The sequence below is a fragment of the Daphnia pulicaria genome, chromosome 3, assembly GCF_021234035.1.
Source record: "Daphnia pulicaria isolate SC F1-1A chromosome 3, SC_F0-13Bv2, whole genome shotgun sequence".
NCBI lineage: Eukaryota > Metazoa > Arthropoda > Branchiopoda > Diplostraca > Daphniidae > Daphnia > Daphnia pulicaria.
The window spans coordinates 9,819,409-9,839,451 of NC_060915.1; the positions used below are offsets into that span (position 1 = coordinate 9,819,409).

Below are 20,043 nucleotides of genomic sequence, written 5' to 3' on the forward strand. Positions count from 1 at the left end.
TTTTCTGAATACGAAGTAAAAAGCTCTGGGGTTGATCAACCATATAAATCATTGAGACAATCATATACAACCGCTCGCTTTTCGGGTTCCATGATGCCATTTATAGCAGGTTTGTATTTTGAAATCGAGAACACCATCAGGCACCATTGTTCAATAGCAAGTCTGAAGGAAAAATTTTAAAAAAAAATCGAGAAGGGGAAATAAGAAAAAAGACACGCAATGTACAACGGGAAAGAGTGCGGAGGGGCAACAATCGAATCACAAAAGAGAATAGAGGGAATATTATCTCCGAAACGGAAACGAAAGTTGGAACGCAGTGGACGAACCCACCAAAGTCAGATTCTCCATGACATTGGATCATAAAACACCCACACAACAAGAAAGGAAAAAAGCAAATTTATAGGTTTTCAAATCTCTGCGAGTCCTCGTTTGGATCTCGTGATGTGGCACCCGACGTGATTCTTTTTGTTTGTTTGTTTGAAATTTGTTTCAACACATCACGATATCAAACAAATTATGCAAAAAAAACAAAAAAATACACCAATTATATATATAGCATGCCGACATTATCATTTATCGTAAAAAAATTTGTCAGTTTATTTTATTTGCTCTCCTTCGTTTTCGAGTCGAGGCTTAGTTCATGCTGATGCAACTTCGTTTTCTCCGTAGTGGTCGAGGAAAGGATTTCTCACTCCGGTTTTGCCAGTCCATGGGAAGACCTCCGGACAAGGCTGACAGGTGCGCATGTAGCGGACGCCAGATTTATGCCAAGCGTTACACACTTTGGAGGCATTACACCGCTTCGGCCTCTCCTGGATGTGTCGAATATTCAATTAATCATCAAACAGCAAAAAGTTAGTGCCTTATTTGTAATTATGTTTGAAGGGATTTCTAACTGACCGGATAATCACAGTTGAATGGCTTAAAGGTCTTGATGCGATCCAGCGGAGTAGGATCTCGTACCCATTGAATGGCTTGCCAATTCGTGACCAACCAGACGTCGTCCATGGAGACGATAGTATCAAGGAAAGCTTCGAAACCTTCCTTGTGGTGGGCTGTCGTGAACCAAGAAGCGTGGTAGTACAGTGGGAAAGGTGCCCTGTAATGTTCGTTAAGATTAACTCGTATGTAAGCGAAAGGAGGAGCAAATGACTTATACCTGTTGGTGGTGTAATGACGCTCAAAGTTCTTGATCAACATCTTGTACACTCCCTCGGCATCTGGTGGGTTACTGCAACCGTCACCCATGGAGCATCTTCCTCCGTTCAAGTCTTGCCACATAACCATGGGTACTTCCCAAACACCTGAAAATATTTGAACATATCGTTGATCTGTGGCATGTACTTAATTGAAATCATTAGAAATAATTAATTACCTGGATAAGATTTGGTTGGGCATGGTGGAATCATGCAGTCATGGAAGATCTTGTAATCCAAAGTGTAGGGCCATGAAGGTGGTTTGTTCTCATAGACGGGCATTGATGAGTCATAGGTGAAGTTCATGTCGTAAAGCATTTTGAACATGCGGTTTCCTCCGACCTGTGAATGGGTCAAATAGATCATTACACATGGAGTCACATACGATAAACAATGGAAAACACTATTACCGATAAGAAAGGCGCTCTCAGACCACGGATATCTTCAGCACGGACGCCACCATAAGCGGCCATGATGTCACGCTGTCCGGCAGCTTCTTTGGCCCATTTCTTGGCAGACATTTGTTCACCGAAACTATGCCTTTTTTGGGCGTCGTTCAACAGAGAATAACATTAAATTTTGAAACAAATTTTGAAAGCGAAACCAGGAAAAATATAAAAAAACCGCCACGTCCAAGTTTATCCAAACCATGTTGCCACAAAAAGGTACCCGACCACTCTTTTAACCATTCAACCGACCAATTGCAGATAGCTTTTCGAAGTTAAGTAGACTCGACACCAGAATTAACCAAAAAACGGACCGAAAAAAAAAGTGGAGGAATATGAGGATTTCGGGAACAAGTAATTTGAGAAACAGCAAAAGTAGTAGTAGCGAAGGTTTGTATAATGCCGATTCCGAAGGGAGAGTTTTTATTTTTTTATTTTTGGGATTTTTTTCCCCTACTTAGGACGGTGACTTACGAGATGGTGTGAGAAGCAATCTCGTGCCCATCTGCGTAGAGGTTCTGCACTTGGCCGTAGTCGGTCCACTCGTGCGAGACGTAAAATGTGCCGGCGATGGGGCAGCCGTTGGGGTTGAGTCGGCCCTTTTCGAAGAGGTCGCTGAAGAGTTTCTTGTTCAGGTCGTTGACGGAATCGTCAAACGTCAACAAGACAATTTGCGGCGTATCATTTACGCGAAAGCCGCCTAGAAAAATGACATTTCGATACAGTAAAAGAAAGCTGATGGGAGGGGAAAAAACGCTGGTTGCTTGGTAATCGATTTGCTTGTTAATATCGCCTGATCTATACCATTTATCCCTGCCTATAACTTTGACGTTAAAAGACTGGCTGATTTTTGTTCGTTTGTTCGTTTTTAGTTTGTCGTTGAATTTTTGTTCTGTCGGATTTTGTAACACAAGGTAAAAGGAGTAAATTAAGAGCAACGTCTTTTGGTTGAATGGTTAGCGGGATACATTAAACCGGGCAAAGAAAAACTTTGGTGTTGGATGTCTCTCGGACGGAGCGGTAGAAGCGGAATGAATCCGGATCATCCGTCCACTTACGAAATGGTGTGCGAAGCAATTTCGTGTCCGTCGGCGTACAGGTTCTGGACCTGGCCGTAGTCGGTCCATTCGTGGGACACGTAAAAAGTGCCTGCGATCGGACATCCGTTGGGATTGACTCGGCCCGTTTCAAACAAGTCGCTGTAAAGTTCTTTGTTTAAGTCGTTAACAGCGTCGTCGAATGTCAGGAGTACCAACTGTGGCGTGTCGATCGCTCGTAAACCGCCTGTTAGTTAATTGACGGTTCAGAGCAATCGCGTAGAAAACGGAACAAAAAAAACCATCTCTTTTGATTAGATTCGTTTGACGATGTGCAATGCGTGATTGAAACTATTTTAGAAATTTTTTCTATCTACGCTTCAAAACTAAATCATCGATAAGTTACCTGGAATGTCTTTTCCTCCGCAGTTACAGTCGGGAAGACGGCAAACGTCGGCGTTACATTTAGCGGCAGGCTCATCCGGAGTCGGCTGAGGGAAGATGGGCTCCAATCTATCAAGAATATTAAAATGTCACGTTTTATTAAACTAGGAGTTCTAGCACACAAAAAAATAAACTCACCGGCGGGGAGGATGCTGCATGATGTCGATCGGTTCAGCTGGAGTGTTCCGGACCAAGTCAGAAACGGGCTTCAGTGTCGGGCGGCGTCTATATAACAATGAGAAACATGTTTATTTCAGTTGTTTTATTGTATGCCAAAAGATGATAAAGCTATACTGACTTAGTTCCCGTTGATGACGGAGCAGGTGCGGATTCTTCTTCACGGTTGGAGTCGGATGGACGGAAACGAGAAGATCCTCTATCACCTGCTGGTTTGCCTCTGTTGGCTCCTCGCTGAAGAGGTTTAGGAGTTGTAGTTGTAGTTGTGGTAGTTGTGGTAGTTGTGGTAGATGTTGTGGTAGGGACGGTCCTGCAAGAAAAAACAACAGATATAGTACGAAAGGCGATAAGATGATAATTAAGAATATAATAAATTACCTGGTGACGGGGGCTTCGAAGATTTCTTCTTCCTGAGGACGGACTCCAGTGGTCGCTGCTGTTCAATTACAATTGCATTCATTCGATTAAACTCTCAATTTCAAGTTGTTGGAATAATAAGCAACTTACGATCGTCGAAGATGTCGTAATCAGCAAACTGATCGGCAGAAGGCTCGGAAGTGGCCAACTCATCGACGGGGAATCCGTGATAGTCAACGTCGGTCTCGCTGAATTGACTGGAAGATTGAGCTGGTGCCCTTACTGGGAACGCTGTAGTAGTGGTAACAGGCCTCTCTGGCTGACGAGAAGAACTGCTTGGTCTCTGCTGGACGGGCTGCTGTCTTTGAGGAGCTGGAGCTTCCCACTGGTCGGCAAAATCGGCCTCGGTTTGGATAGGTTCAGTTGTTGGTTGGCGCACAGTGGTCTCTCGGTGGAACTGATCGCTGCTGGGCAAACTGGCTCCAGTTGGCACTCTGGAATCAACTCTGTATGTAGAAAGTAAAATATGTTAAATATCGTCAAGTCATCTTCAATCTAAAACTTTTGTTGGTTTTGTTTGGGTTTTTTTTTCCGGAAAACTCGCGTGCACATTGAAGATAAAACGGAAAAGACCTCAAAAGAAAACGTGCAAAAATGTAAGGAGAATCACCGAGAACCAAATTTTGTCAGCCAGCAAGTCACAAGAGAACACGGACAGCCCAAAAGTCAGAGAGGAGAGGAGGAGGTCTAGAGTAGTGTATACAACAACATGTCCTTATACCTTGGCGGGCCTGGTCGTAACGTTTGCTGTGCTTGTCGTTGTGGTTGTTGATTCCAGTCTAGTGTGGGTGATTGTTGTTCGTCATTAGAGCCATCAAAATCGTCAGTAGTAGTGGGACTGGTTTGGAATTGTGGGGCAGTTAGAATAGGGGGCCGATTGTTACTGGGTAAGCGAGTGTTTGGTTGCTTTGCGAACGCGGTGAAAGGAACTGGGCGCTCAGAGAATGATTGCTGTTGTTGTTGTGGTGGTGGTGGCTGTGTCTGTTGTTGCCGGAACAATAGTGGCACAACGCCGTGAGAGGACGACGACGACGCTGGTTGGTGGCGCAATTCAGCGGAACCGTCGCCCTGAACACGAACCTGCGGTTGAAATTGACCAGCGCTGGACGGTTCGTCATTGAATTGACTGTCTGAATGTGGGCGCTGTCCGCCCTGGAATGGACGAAAGGATGTCGCACTCTGCTGAATGAAATGCCTCGACTCCATCGACGGTGACTGGGCACTACTTCTGTGCTGTGAAGCACCGCGCACCGGCACCGGGCCGTGATTCGTGTGCTCAAAAACCGACCGCTGAGAATTGGCGTTGATTGGATTGAAATGCATTGAAGGGATGCTTTCTTCGTGGACTCGTTCCTCCTTCTGCTGACCGTTGTGATTAGGGTTCCAGAATAGCTCGTCGTCCCTTTAGTGTCGGATTTTCGTGTCGTGTTTGTGTGTTTGTTTCGTTTGTTTGTTCGTATTTTTTTTTTGTAAGTTTCCATGGACCAATAAAACAAAAATAAGTCGCGTTATTATACAAAAGAAAAAAAACGCGTTCTACCCGGCAGAAAAACATTAAAAAAAGCTTTTAATAATGTTGCGACAACAATACAGCCTATTTTATCACCAAGTTCATCAGTCATAAAAATGCTCAATCATCCATTATATATTATATGCCCCTCGGACTGTTAATTTTCTTTTTTGAAATTGGTCATGACAGAGAAAAGTGGGTATAAACTTTAGAGAATGGATGTGGCAACCTTTGACTGATTAACTTCTTGCCCGCCTCGTAATTTTTCTTTCATCTACCGTTAGATTTATTTGGTTAGTATGTGTATCGGGTGTGACTGTATTGCTGCACGCAATCTTTTACATAACGAAAAAAAAAAGCGTTTTTTTTAATTTTTTAGTTTTTGTGTCTGATGGCAACGTGTGTGATGGATTCCATCTACCTGTCGGCGAATTTGCCCCTCGTCTTCACGCTCACGTCCTCATCGTTACGATCGAGGTTGTGATTAAAGATTGTGAAACCAGAGGAAGAAGTCATTGTGTCGTCATCGTCGTCGTCATAGTAGTAGTAGTCGTTGTCGACGTCATGACGATGGCTGATCAACCGTTCGCCAGGATGTTGACGGCTCCGGAAGGCCATCGAGCGACTGTACAACACATAACCCCAAAAGAGTGCGCACGTGTATCAAATACCAAGTGTTATCAACTAGTTTTTTTTTCTTTGTATGTGTTTTCTGATTTTCTTGTTACTCGAGGAATGTAATAACCCTTTATTTTTATTTTTTTTTCGTTTTACCTTACCTTTTTTTCTTTGAGGTAGGAGTGTGGTGAGAATTTAGGGTATAAGGAATAAATTTGAATCGAGTGAGATGGATTGTTTACCTGTGGGGAAAGCGGCCACCTGTAGGGTTGAATGTGGTGGCTGGAATGAAGTCATCTGGGAGATCTTCGACGCGCTACAGACACGTTGGAAATAACGGGAAAACTCGTTAACGTATAACAGCTTGGTAAAAGAATCGTGAGTTGTGTGACATACGGGAGCTTGAGAGCGTGCGTTGAAGCTGTTGGGTTTGGGGTTTTCACCGGCGAGCGTGTTTCTAGAGGTGCCACCAATCTGGGCGTTCTGTCCCTGTGATCTCAGTGGCGTAGTTCCCTGGAAATCCCGTCCTTGTCGGTTGTCAATCGTGGCAGCAACGTCACCCAATAGCTGTGCATCATCAAATGTCAATTATAAAGTTTCTTAATTGTTCGTCTTTTTATCCAATTGTGTCGCCATACCTCAAACGTTAGTGGCGCCTTGGACCGAGAGTTGGTCGATGAAGTGGTCGACTGGGTCCGGCTGGAGGATGGTTTATTGCTACTGTTACGTTATCAATCAATGAGTGGCTTTAGAAAATGTTGAGAGTGAAGCAAGACTTACTCGGAGCTCAAGAATTGCGTCAATGGAGAGTTGGTTTTCTGGTCAGCCGAAGGTCGGGCAGGTGGTTTGGGCTTGTTAATAGCCATGGCTTCCGCTCCCGTCAGACATCCGACGTTACGCGGCCAATCGCATGTCTGCAATTCGTGACTGCGCCGTGAGAAAAATTACAAACAAACATAAATTGACTGTGGCTAATGTTTTTCTTTTTCTTATTCTCGCGCTAAATGACGTAACAGAAATCAGCAGCGGTGAACAGTTGCCATCACGAAAAAGCAAAAGTGTGCGAGCTATATTTATAAATACATGTCGGGATGGTCGGTTGCCCGTGTGCAGACAACCGAAGCGAGAATCATCTGAAACAGATTCATTTTTCTTTTCATTTTTTTGTTTCCTACGAGGGAAGGAAAAATTGTTGATGGCGAAACAATTCATCTGTCAAGAGAAACCTGCATCCTTTCTGTCCCCCATTTGGAACGACGTCGTGAGAGTTTTTCCTTGCCTTGGCGGACAGTCAAGCACGTAAGGAAAAGCATACGGAATTGCGTAAATTGCGTTTAAGATATTAAAAGAAGGAGGCAACGAAACTGGGACAGAGTGATTGTCTAAAAATGAGAGAATTCACGATGTTTTACTGACCGTGCAAATCGGATGATATCGTTAGAAAAAAAGAAACGGAACGAGCGCAGTCGTCGAATAAATCTCGACTCACAGCAGAACGTTTCCTGAAACAGTCTTGATTGATTTACGGCGCACGGAATCACCGAATGCAACACAATGTGTCTGGCAGGAACCGTAAAAGTCGATTTTGTTGAAACTGCCAATGGACTGTGGCACGAACTCGATTGTTGGCCATTCTTTTCTCTCTGTGTGTTTGTTTGTTATTCCTCGCATAACGCAATATAGGTCAAACGCTGGAATGTAGGGTTTTAGAGCATCAAACAGGACAGAAGGCAGAAATAAAAAAAAATGAGAAAAGCGTGTCAAATTTCGGAAAATTAATTTCAAACGCTTTTCAGAATAAAAGAATTCAGAAAAGAATGGACTAATGTTCTGTCAGATTGTGCCGTTTCGTGAGCTTTCACTGCTTTTTTCGCACACAATTCAAGGGAGGTTCTTTTTGTTTGTTTCATGAGTGGAAGAGTATAAAAAGAAATAGAAGTGTGTGACAATATAGCTCCTAGGGTAAACTATAAATTGTGAACTTTACCTGTAGACCAAACCGCCGGTGCAGCTTTCTAATAAGGCGCCACCAAATACGCAAACGTAGTAACTGTAAGGCGAAAATAAAAAAAAAGAGACCGGAAATTAGCAAACAAGGAAAAGAAAAAGGAACATTAATTTTTTTATATTGCTACGTTTGTTATATATATACTATACACGACCGTCCAAAAATCACGTCCAAAAAGAAAAAGCGAATTTCACTTGTTTGTTTGTTTGTTGTTTTTCTTGTTCTTACCGAGTGCAGTCGTTCGGCGCCGGGTAGTAACCGAATTCTTCGGGACATTCAAAATCAGGCGCCATTTCAATCTCGCTACCGGCAATGCTCGTTCCGACTTTCGTCCGTTTCTGCCCAGCAGTCCAGCCTGTTTCATTCGATCGAGAGAAAAAATAAATAAATGTGTGGCAATGAAAAATCTAGTTTATAGACCAGTAAGTATATGTGACAAGGGATTTTGTGTTGTGCCTGTACAGAAAGTGTGTCTCTCTCATTATCCCGTTTGATTCGCTAAGACGCCAAATTAATGGAACAACCTGAAAATTGATCAGGTAATATCCCCAAAAAAACCCGCAAATGCTGTCATTCATGTCTTTATACGGCTGTTTATGGTATTTGGCTTGCGCACGATCAAATTCAAAGAGACTCGAATTAAAAGTGAAAGAGCGTGAGTCGATTGTTTCTATCTCTCTCTCTTTATGCACAAACGGCCATGAGAACACACTCACGCTCGAATCACCTTATTCCACGAATCGAGAATTATAGTAGTATAAGTTCCCTTCACCACAGCGCCAGCTGCAGCCAGAACAGCAGCAGCAGCACCCAAATGTTCAGCCGTGAACTGTGTTGCTGGCCTGCTGCTGAAATCACTTTGGGGATCATTGAGCTCAATAGCCGGGCGCCGAGAGTCGTCTGTGTACTCCGCCGTTACTGCTGGTGCTGGCTCATGGCCTTTCGTTCTATTCGCTATTAAAAAGGAGAAGGCCGTTGCTGGCTGCAGAGACAGCAAGACACTTTGCACGACGGTTACTTTCGGATGGCCGTTTGCCTTTCTCTTGATGCGTGGGGTTGGATGGATGGAAATGTAGTCGTCACTATGCATTCAATTAGACACCGCTCGTAGTGTTTAAGTTTTCTGTGGGAAAAACGGGGAAGAGTTATATAGATAGAAACGAGAGAGAAATGACGAAAGGCCGTGATGATGATGATGTCGGCACTGTGTGTTCCATTATTAAATCGTTAACTCTTTCTAAGGGAGAGAAGAAGAAAAAAAACTTTCCTTCCGAAAAAAGTTAAACACACAGGGGCGTTGCGAGTTCTCTCAACCGTCAAGTTGTTGTCGGCCACATTTGTGTGGGAATGTCTGCACAGAATATACAGTCGTGACTGTATATCCATATAGTATGCGCAACAGAAAAGCGATGCGGTCGACGAATTTGTTCCGATGAGGATTTACGCTAGCGCCGCAATACACAATCGATTGAATCGAAAGAAACGAGAGAAGAACGCACGAGCTCGGGAGAAGAATGAGGTGAAGAAAAAGGCATCGGTCGTGAAATGGATACGCCTCACCGACGGTTTGAAAGTTGCGACGCGCACACGTCGATATACTGTGTAGATATAGATATGTGTTATGGCCACGCATGGATGGATGTAAAAGGAAGAAGAAAAAGGGGGAAAAAAGTAAAAGTATGACAGTCGTGTGCGAACACGACCAAAGTGACGCCCTAGCGCAACAACTGTGCACAACTACTACACGTATACACAAAAATACACAAAAGCCAAAGCAAATAAAAATTGACTTTCGCTTCCGAACTTGAAAAGAAAAAAAATTCCCCGACCGAAAAGGAGAGAGCCGGCACGAGTTATTCTATACACCCTCTGGATTGTGGCACAAGAGCATCAAATGAAAAATCCTTGTGAAAAGAGCGAGCTCGACGAGAACAACTTCTCGAGTCCAGCAGGGAATACGGAACCGAATCGACCTCGAAAAATCTCACGGAAAATGAGAAATGATGTGAAAGCTCTTTTTTTTTTTCCATTTGTATGATGTTGACATCGGGAGTGATGCATGGACGGAGCCGGTGACGGTCATATAGCGACGCACCAAATCCTCATGGAAATCTTCTTTGGCTTGGCTTCCAAAGACGGACAGATAGAAACAAGAAAAAAAAAAAGAGCTGGAATGAAAGGGTAGAAATTTTTGGTACTAAGCAAAAATACCCAAGGTAAAAAAATTTGAAATCGATCCGGGAAGTCGTCGACTGACGCACTGTCCTCGCCCTGCCTTGCAGCTAATGGGCGTGGTTCGCTCGCACTCGCCGACCTCCAAATCAAAAGTGTCTGATTGTATAATGTGATGTAGATATGAACTTGCTCTCTCGATTTCTTTACATGCAATCTAGTACGTGTCCACCACAAATAGGAGGAGGGGCTACCATTCCGGGTTTAATAATAATCTTGATAATAATAAAAAAAGAATTCACAGCACAGCTCCCGACATAGTCAAAATAAAACGAGGGCCAGATTTCAAAATTCACGCAAACGAAAGAAAAAAAAAGAGAAGGTTCGTTTTTTGTTATTTTTTATTTTTATGTCTATGTGTGAGTGTAACAGGATCTGAGCTATATAATACCGTGGCAACTGTTATATACTGCTGCCTCTTTTCGTCGTATTTTTGGGCTTTGACGGTTCGTGATCTGCTCGTAAAGAAAGGGAGGAAGCGTGAGTACCTTTCGCTCACGTCGAAGGGAAAAGCTAGCGCGCAACTAGACACCAAACAGAGTTTGAAAGATAAGTATATCGTTGTCGACGAGCGTCTCCTCCTTTCTCGCCTCTCTCCACTCCAAGGGGGAAACTTTCCCTTTTTGTCTTTTACTTTTTCATTTTGAATAATATTTCTTTTGATTCTCAGCCACTTGATCTCATTCCAGCACATATCACGTCAATAAAATGTCTAGTCTTCTCGCACATATGCGATCGTCGTGATCTATTTTCTCGCGTAATCATTGGTGCACTTTTACTTTTACTTCCAAATGAATTGGCTTCTTTTCATATTCAACAGCCTCGACAGCAGAGTCTGACTGCTGGCCGCCAGTTTTGGAGCCAATTTGGAGGGAAGCAAAGTGGAAAGACCATTGATTATCAATGCGACCCAGATGGATATCTTTTATAGTCTTATAGTTTCAACAACTTGTATGTTGCGTCTTGTGAAATGCGCCATCCAGATCCTCTTCCTTTTGGTTTCTTGATATCGACCTTGACATCATTCAAGGGCACGTGACCAAAAGAGATGCAACACAAGGAGGAAATCTCCATGGAGACGCAATTGATATACACGAAGGCGCTCCAGCAGTTTCAGGAAGAGAACACGACAAGAAAACAACACCTGAGAAAATCATTTTTAAAAAAAGAAGAAAGAGAAGAAGGAGAAAAAAAAAATGTTCGAGAGAGTGTCGGCTTTCTTCTTGAATGTACAAAAAGCATAAATCAAATGCTGAAGGAGGAAAACAACAACAGCCGGATACATTGTTTTGTCCGACCTAATAGAAGAACCATAGGCTCGCAGCATAGGCCAGCAGCAGCAGCTCAGTGTCTGCATATAGTCAAAGAAACCCACTATAGAATACATTAAGTTAGAATTTCCAGCTCGTAGAAAAGGCAAGCAACGCTGTAGAGGGTCCAGAAGAAGAAGAAAAAATTTGTCCGAGAGAACAATGGACCGGTGCTCAGCGGAGCTGAGACCCAAAAGACCATCTCCGGAGAGGGGAGTTGTTTCTTATATATCAAGGGAGAAAGGTCAAGAGAAAATGCAGGTCTTCTCTCATTCTTTCTTTTCTCCTCTTGTGCACTTTCTCCCCGTTAGCATCTTACGGAAAAATATATAGTACACACACACACGCAGACTTTATACGTAAGCCCTTTGGAGTGAGGAGAAAGAGAGAAGCTCATCAAACAGGTCCGTCTTGGAACAGGTCCTATCTTTTTTCCTCTTCTTGTGTCCTTTCTTTATATACTATCCATCTCTACCTTTCCCTTCTATTTTTTTTCTCCTTTCCATATAATCCCGTGAGTCTATCTAAAACATAATCACCGTCATTATCGCCATCATCATCATCAAATACAAGCAACTCCTTTGGCGAGTGGGCAAACCACAGGGGGGATTTGGAAAATCAAACAAAAAAAACGAGTAAGAATACCCTTTAAAAATGTTATAATACCCCAGCCCATCTGCGAAAAGTGGTGTACATTACACAGATATCTTCTTGATGATATGTGTATCGTGTCAGGGGGAAAATAAGGTATGACAATCCAGGGATATAAATATATTTTTTAAATAATAAATAAAGAAAAGCTTCTTCATTTCTTTCATCCCCCTTTTATTCATCCCCCGTAAAAGTAGTTTGAATTATTACCCTAATTTTTATTATGTTGTACGCAATAAAGAATGAAGAACATGAAAATCGTAAAATAGATTGAATGGCGTTTTCGGGTTCAAAATCAGACAGATAATGACAATAATTGCGCGGATTTCTTGTCGGTGAAAGTTGGTGGATGTTCCAACCTTCGTTACAATTGTTTCTCCGTGTCCTGTTGACTCTCTTGTTTATGCTCAGGTGCCCTCCCTCTCAAGACAAGAAAAGAATTAGAACACTAATAAACAAAACAAACAAGCGACAGGTGTTGGATATTATTAAATACGCCACCGAGACCAGCAGCAACTTTACGATTTCCCGGCCCCTATTTGTGTTTTACTACTCTTTTCTTTCCCTTTGTCAAAATGACTATTATCCTCCTTATTCGACGTGTTGCTTTTCTATTTTCCCAATTGCTCCGCGTAAGAGTGCCAGAGATTGACCGTACATCATACTTATTGCCGTATTCTTTCACCTCTGAAACTCTATACATAGTGTAGATTACTCCATAAACAATCGCCCGGTTTTGCAGCACACCTTCGTCCTCGAGCCATGCAAAACAGCGGGAGAAAATAAAATCGCGCCCAAAAGTCGCGGAATAATGCATAATCTACCATAAGAGAGAGAGAGCGAGCGCGCGCACGGGTCGTTAGTTTTGCATCATCTCATTTATTATTTATGCCCTACGAAATGTAATACCTTACAGACTTTATCTCACACTGCTGCCATCGTGATCACGACTGCGCCGAGTGGAATAATAAAATGTGCGAGATAATCACTACGCATAGAGATGGATATTGCGCACTCCGTCCACGCTAATAATGCCACACCGTATACATACTATACATAGTATAATAAAAGTAGTAAAAGCTACACGTTGGACAAGAAAGTGAGTGAAGGTTATTTTGTGTTGAAGTTTTGTTGCAAGCACAGTGGCACACTCGACTGATTTGTTGGAGCACAGCAGAAGAACGTCCTTCGCTCTCCTTTTACTTGTGGCTGGATTGCGTCACGTCACCGGTCGGTTCTCTTTCGCTGGCTTTGAAACGGTAGATCCCGACTTGAATAGAATCAAGTCGAAATATCAATGCCAATATTGGATTGCAAGTCAAATAGAAATCTAATGCAGGGAAACATACAGTTAGAAAGAGGAGAAAGAGAAAATGGACGAGAATAAAAAGAGGGGGGAAAAAAGAAAGTTCTCGTGTGCTGTTCGTTTCGGCCATCCGGGCTGGATATCTGCGCATCATTGTGTAAAGTGCGATAGTACGTATATAGCGGAGAAAACCCAGAAGAAGAAGGAAGAACTCGAAAAAAAAAAAAAAAAAAAAAAAAAAAACACCCAAAAAACTCTAACCGGTTAGACATCATTCAGACGACTGGGAATCATTCTCTCTTTATAGTTTCTCTCACTCACCTTCCTTCCCATGCCTTCCTTATATACTTGTACAACTATTCGATGTTATTGATTACGACACTACTCGTTTGTGGGTCAAACGGGAGTTGTAACCATTTTTTTCTTCTTCTACTGCCCCGTTGCCCTATCAAGAAATGATAAGACCGACCGCACATTTTTTTTAGCCGGCGCAAATCACCCGTTAATATCATTTGCTTGGATGTCCTTGTTATACATTTGATGGGGACTGTAGGAATGCCCTACAGCCGACATCAAGCCTCTATGTATAACACGACTAAATGACGCAGCGTCTCATCAATTCCCCAAATTTTACGCATATTCTCTACATTTCTTCTTCTTTATGTTTGACCCGAACGCTTGTTTTTTTTCTTCTCCCAAGACTCTGCCGAGCCGGCCGAAAGAGAGAGAGGGGGACAGGTGAGATGGCCGAATGACCAACTAACCTGGATCAACCGGTGTACTCCTGCATATACACTCGCTATACACGGCAGCGTGGACCGGAGCCCGGAGCTAGCTGGGCGCAAGCCACCCGCCGCCATCACCACCAGCCGTGAGGTCCGTGAGTTCTCTCACATAAAAAAAAAAAAAGAGAAAGAAGAAGAAGAAGAAACGAAAGAGAGAGAAACGAACAAGATGTACAAGGGGAGGAATATGTATATCGACTGTTTATCTGTGATACTATTATACAACTTTGGAGCTAAGGAGTTCTCAAATCGTCGAACGGCGTTTCACCCAGCTGCCCCCACAAACAACCCGTTCTGGATCACGACAACGCGCGGGGCTCGAATTCAATAGACCGAATCACACAGAGTCCGCACGACCATCCAATCCGATGCGGTTCACCCGTTCTGTCGCCTTCATTTTATTCGATGTGGGGACGGGGCCGAATTAAGTAAACTGAGCAGATGCGGTATAGTATACAGCATACAATTTCAATGCCGTCTCGGCCGTGAGTTTCTAAGGTGGCGGTCTAGAATAAGGATGACCAGCAACACGACAGACGATAGAAAAATGGCTTTATATAGGATAGAGATAGACAGCATACCGTTATGTTTTTGAAAAAAAAAGACCTTTCATTGTCGGTGGCAAAGGCGAAATGAGCGATTGAGTTACTACAGGAAATTCCCCCTCCCCCCCCCAGAGTTTTGCAGTTTACCTGTAACATTTGTGAGTTCTTTTTTGTTTGTTTGTTGAGTGATTGAGATCTGAGACGATTCAAACAAACGATGTAATAATTGCATCCACAAGAAAAACGGCGATGAAAATGATTTTGAACATTTTTCAAAAAGTGGAAAATTGACGTGACGCTTGCCTTAAAATTACAAATAAGCCTGCCCCGAGTCTTTTTTCTTTTCTGTCTGCCATATTTGGATGTGTGACGTCGTTTTGGATGGTAGCTTCTATTTTCGTAACTGTATTACAAAGCATGTGGTGTCTATTAGTGTATCTAAAATTAACCAAACAAAAAACAACCAAATAAAAAAGCATTGCAGGTTGAATTTTCACGGACGATTGAGAAAAACCCGAAAGCCTCAATATTTCCTTATCCGCGAAACGGGTGGATTAACATGCCACCAATCGATCGGCCGGAATTCCAGACAAAAAAAAAATATTTATACACATTTTCCGGATATGGTAACCGAATTGTTTCAGTTGATCGGCCGATTAACGGCTTAGATTGGGCACAAGTCCTGCTGTATCAATTCGTGCGAGAAGAGACACCCAAAAAAGCGCCTAAATGGCCGGCTGTTTTGGCACAGTGATTTTTTTTTTTTATTATTATTTTGTTTCCAGCTCCGGGAGAGAGTTTCAAGAACAGTGGACAGCATGCGAAACCCAACTGGTATCCACAGCACAATTCAATAAAGCGGAAAGAAAAGAATGGGCGAAGATTATTTCCAAAGCTGTCGCAATTGAATCGGACCTTTTTCTTTCTTTGCGGAGAAAGTGGAATGAAATAATCCCTCGCAAAATTGTCCAAAAGGAAATATAACTGGGAGGGTTCAAACGGGACGTTGAGAGAGAAGACGGCTGTGACAGGCCAACATTTATACGGTGAGAGAGAAAGCTCAAAAGACAAAAATTGTGCGGTTTGAAGTTTGGACTTACCGATAAGAGCGGACGCGAATACCAAGTAGACGATGGCTTTACCGGTGGCCATGATGAAGTATCAAAACAAAAAGGCAGGAGAATCCCGACAAAATTTGTAATTGTTAAGACAAAAAAAAGGAGTAGCAGTAGGTGCTGTTGAACTTCACTTGGAATTGGGTTCGACTGTCCCAATGCCCAGCAAACGAACGAACAAACAACAAAAAATGATTTTCAAATAGGACGAGTCGGAACGGCGTGGTGGCTGTGCGGAGCGCTGCTGTTCCGCTGGCGCGCGTGAGAGTAGTTATCCAGCGACTGACGGGGAACCCACAGAGACCCCAGGTGATATGGGCCTCTGGACACACTTGGCAGGAGGCGGGGAGAAAACATAAGAGTAAGAGAAGGGGGGGGGGGATAGGTAGAAAAGAAAGAAAAAATAAAATCGCCTTTGCGTAAGTTTTCAATGGGTGGGTGGAGACTTGTGTGCGCGCATATACCTGTTGAGCTGCTGCAGCTGGAGGAACCGCACGGAAATCTAGCTACCTGGCCAATTTGTCGTTTGATCTCCTAGTAACTCGCTCTTCTTGCTCTGGTGGAGGTCAAGCAGTTCTAGTTGTTTTTTAAATTTCCTTTTCTTCAGGGTGTGCAGCAGTGCGGGCGATAGACGAATTAGGAGGCAAACGTATCGATCCTCTTTTAGTTATCACAAGGCGAAGACCTTGTGTTGAACAGACTGACAGAGAAGGAAAAGGAAAGGAATCTCTGTGAATCGTTTGGTCGACAACCGGCATAACCCAGGGTGTGGTCGCATATGATCGTTGCTGATCTGCACATTGGCGTTAGAAGAGAGAGGAATGGGCAGGGCAGTGATTTTTTCAACAGAAAGGCGAGGACTCTTGTTTTGTTTGCAACTTGTTGTTCTTGTACGAATGATCACCTCCAACAGTGGAGAAGGTGAGCATTTAACAAGAGCCTATAGGAGATTCAGCAACAATCGACTGCTGGTCGCTGTTGAACAAATGAAAAAAACAAGTTCTCCTTGAATAAGTTCGCTTTCATTCCCAACTATACACAGCTCCTATTATACAAAAACACGAAATCTCCAGCTCTTCACGACGGATTGCCTTTTTTTTCCTTTCCTAGTCTTATTCTTCCCTATTTACCAAAAAGCAATGAGGAAGTGGCGCAACGCTCGCTGTCCTTCGAATCTATAACTGCCTTTCCACTTAAAGCTCGAAATATTTTTTTTGTTGTTGTTTGTTTCTTCTTCTTGGCCCTTCTCTTTTTGTCCCGGCGCTTAATTTTTTTCTTTTGCCGAGTTGATTGATGTTGCTGACGGACTTCGAGTTGGCACGAACATTCCGTTCGTCCTCCAATGATAAGCGGTACTACTCTTAAACTCTGAGTAATATATTTTTTGAATCCAATTTGCAGATGATAAATTGTCATTCAGCTCGTTATTATCAGCGAGTCTATAAACAAAGTCAGATGACTCATTGTCGTGTGTGGTGTTGAGAATCCAATGTTCCAAAATTGCCGAATTAACGAGACGCTGCTCCACTTTCCATTTAGACATTCAAAAGTGGTTTGAGTTCCGCTATTCGAAAAAAATGTCCATCGGGACTGTTTTGGACGTTGCATTTTTGACGTGTATTATCGATAGTTTTATTGCGCACCTTTCACAGGTCATGCCAGAGAAAAAAAAAATGCGGGATATGAGCTTTGATGGAGGTTGAATCATCGTCCAAATTAGCTTGACTGTAAAGTTGTTTGTTGACTTCGCTTTTCGTTGAACAAAAGTGGTTTCATTTCTTCTTCTTCTTTTTTATTTAGGTGACTTTTTTCGAGTTCGTTGGTCGAGAACCGCCGGTTTCTCCTCATTGCTGGTGAGAAATGTCGTCGTTGCGTCCCATCCCGGCGATACAAGGATCGAGATAAGCATTTATTAGAAGAAAACCCCGTAAAATGACATAGCCCGGGATATATACAGCGAAGAGAGGAGAAAGAAAAAATAAAAAATGAGGAAGAAAGAGAAACGGTGTCGACACGAAATCATCATCATCACGGATGAATTCGCTCTCTCTATAAAGCGAACTTTTTTTTTGTGTCCACCTCGCAAGTCTACTCATCCGATTAATCTATTACTGCACTCACGTTGTCGCCTTCTGGACGTATAACGAAGCGTTATTAGACGATACCCTACACTACTAAGCGAAGAGTAAAATGTAGGACTCGCACATTATGTGTGCTGCGTGTGGGTCACCTCTATTTTTTCTGGGGAATTTTATTTCTCGAAAATTGTTTCCCCCGCTTTACCTATATACAGCCGCATAAATATATCCCGTACCATTGGACACATATGCCTTGTAGCTATTTCATGCATGGATTAGAATGTTGAGTGCATATTTCCGGATCGGGCCACACAGCAGCTACGCAACAAACGCACATTCAAGGATTTTTGTAAATTCTTAGATTCGAATGGAGGTGGTATAGGCGATCGATCAGTAAGATTTACAGATGGCATTTTTTCTAACTTAATTAGCTCGCTATTGAGATCTTCGATAAACGCACTGAAAGGTTTTATTTCACTCTGCTAAAATAGAAAGTGTGGTCGCGTTCCTGTCGTATAGTTGAGACTAAAGATACAGCGAAGATAGTACAAGATTTTTACCGATGTGGACCAGAATGTTATTTATTTCTTCTCGACACTTTGGAAATGTCACCTCCATTTTATTGGCAGGAGATTGGCCGAGCCGATAGCGAAAAGTGAATGTCTTTTTGGGGTTGAAATCGTGTGCTGTTGCTTAATCGTGCCCCTTTTTATATTTCCAGTTGATTCAAATTGCAAAACGAATTTTTGCCTAGAACTAAAATTCATGGACATTTTTGCTGCGCAGCCAATCGAATGTTGCATTTACATTTGTTAAATGCTTTTTCTTTTTCAGCGGTCGTCAGGTGGTCAGGTAGTCGCGGGGGGAATCCAGCTCCTGGTTTCTTTCATTTATCCTCTTAACGTTATTATTCCTACTTTTTGCGATTGCCTTATAATTTCCTTACAAAAAATTAACGCTATGTACTGCGGCCCGCTTTCCACAATAGTTTCGGTCGCAATGGAGACACTGTTGAAGTCATTTCAAGAAAATACCCCTTCCTACCCGCAACAAATGGAGCGTGAAACATTGTCGGGACTAAACGAGGTCGCCACCGCCATCGATCGCTTCCGTTTTCGGTGCGGCGATGAACCAATCACCTAAATTTTTTTATATTTTTACTTGTCGAGGGAAGTATAAAAAAAAAAAAAACAACAAAAATTCCGATGAGACGTCACCGCCGTGCGTTTCGTCTCATTGTTCAATTCCGCTCGGTAGGCCGGCAGCACGGGGGGCTGGTTGCTGGCTTGCTGCACACTGCGTTCCATCCGTTCCGTCAGGGCCTGTTATCTCCAATGAAGCGAATATGAAGCTGCTTCAAACTTTCTCGTTTGACACGGTCCCGCAACAGAAACTGTGTACTACCAACGCCAACAAGAGAAGAAAGAGTTAGAACGATGCACAGACTCGGTTTGAAAACAAGAAAAAAAAAGAACCAGCGAACGATTGCGGCCATTAATTGTAACCACGCATTAAAAGATGAACGTTATCTGTCTGCTCCGTGTAGGAGTGACGTGTGTTTTGCTGCGTGTTTTGAAAAGTTCGGGATTGAAAACCAAAAGGGCATCAAGACATCAGCAAGCGAGAGAAGTGAAAGGCGACAAAAGAGAAAGAGGACACACCAGCAATTCGTCGCTGCGCTGCTGATTCATCAAGCGAGATGTTTTGATTTGTGGCATCGCGGGATATTCAAAGCGAGAGATAGCAGGTTTTATTTTACCGTTAATTCTTTCTTTCTTTCTTATTTTTCCTATTTAGCTTTCTCACTTTTGTGTGTGCCATTTTCAATCAATTAGCCTTTTTGGCTTTTATTTCTTTTTCGAAATTTCAAATTCATCAAGGCTACGCTGCTCATAATCGTGGGCATGCACACACACACAAGGAGAGTTGGCAGGGCCGTCGAGGTCCGCGAGAAAGTTGATGCGGCGGTCGTCCTCCCTCAACAAACAAACGAAAAGACACGACACAGCCCGGCGACATCAATATACCCGCAAGAAACAAAAAGAAACCTGTTTAACAAAATTGCCAATCTGCTTAATTACAGGAACTGGCACTGCCAGGTCTCCCGTAGAGATATAATACAAACAATGTCGATATCAGACAATCCCTCTCAAATATAATTATTATTT

The 20,043-nt window shown here is 42.9% G+C and overlaps 1 protein-coding gene and 1 long non-coding RNA gene across 7 annotated transcripts; one reads left to right on the forward strand and one right to left on the reverse strand.

Moving 5' to 3' along the window:
* Nucleotides 1-78: 78 nt before the first annotated feature.
* Nucleotides 79-16,098, reverse strand: LOC124329305. 6 transcript variants are annotated; one of them, XM_046788332.1, is made up of 20 exons: nucleotides 15,783-16,098; nucleotides 8,082-8,208; nucleotides 7,833-7,895; nucleotides 6,626-6,772; nucleotides 6,484-6,544; nucleotides 6,242-6,412; nucleotides 6,088-6,161; nucleotides 5,649-5,852; nucleotides 4,439-5,119; nucleotides 3,808-4,163; nucleotides 3,679-3,736; nucleotides 3,422-3,610; nucleotides 3,262-3,348; nucleotides 3,086-3,192; nucleotides 2,117-2,342; nucleotides 1,607-1,736; nucleotides 1,376-1,538; nucleotides 1,160-1,304; nucleotides 901-1,099; nucleotides 79-812 (listed from the first exon to the last, which is right to left on the reverse strand). In XM_046788332.1, exons 1-20 carry the CDS (start codon nucleotides 15,832-15,834, stop codon nucleotides 639-641), a joined length of 3,414 nt encoding a protein of 1,137 aa, XP_046644288.1. In that variant the 5' UTR covers nucleotides 15,835-16,098; the 3' UTR covers nucleotides 79-638. The 6 variants fall into 6 exon arrangements, with proteins under 6 accessions (XP_046644288.1, XP_046644287.1, XP_046644286.1 ...); XM_046788331.1 differs by having other exon boundaries at nucleotides 6,484-6,562; XM_046788330.1 differs by having other exon boundaries at nucleotides 3,679-3,733; nucleotides 6,484-6,565.
* Nucleotides 16,099-16,267: 169 nt separating this feature from the next.
* LOC124329307 lies at nucleotides 16,268-19,999 on the forward strand. Its single transcript, XR_006916744.1, has 3 exons — nucleotides 16,268-17,169; nucleotides 17,598-19,622; nucleotides 19,756-19,999. It is a non-coding gene; the product is annotated as an uncharacterized LOC124329307 (long non-coding RNA).
* The last annotated feature ends 44 nt before the right edge of the window (nucleotides 20,000-20,043 follow it).

Coding starts and splice junctions, on each gene's coding strand:
- LOC124329305 (XM_046788328.1), bottom strand. CDS start 15,834: ATGGCCACCGGTAAAGCCATCGTCTACTTGGTATTCGCGTCCGCTCTT. Junction 6,413..6,483: donor AGGCGCCACTAACGTTTGAG/GTATGGCGACAC, acceptor GATGATGCACAG/CTATTGGGTGACGTTGCTGC. Junction 1,100..1,159: donor CGTCATTACACCACCAACAG/GTATAAGTCATT, acceptor CGAACATTACAG/GGCACCTTTCCCACTGTACT.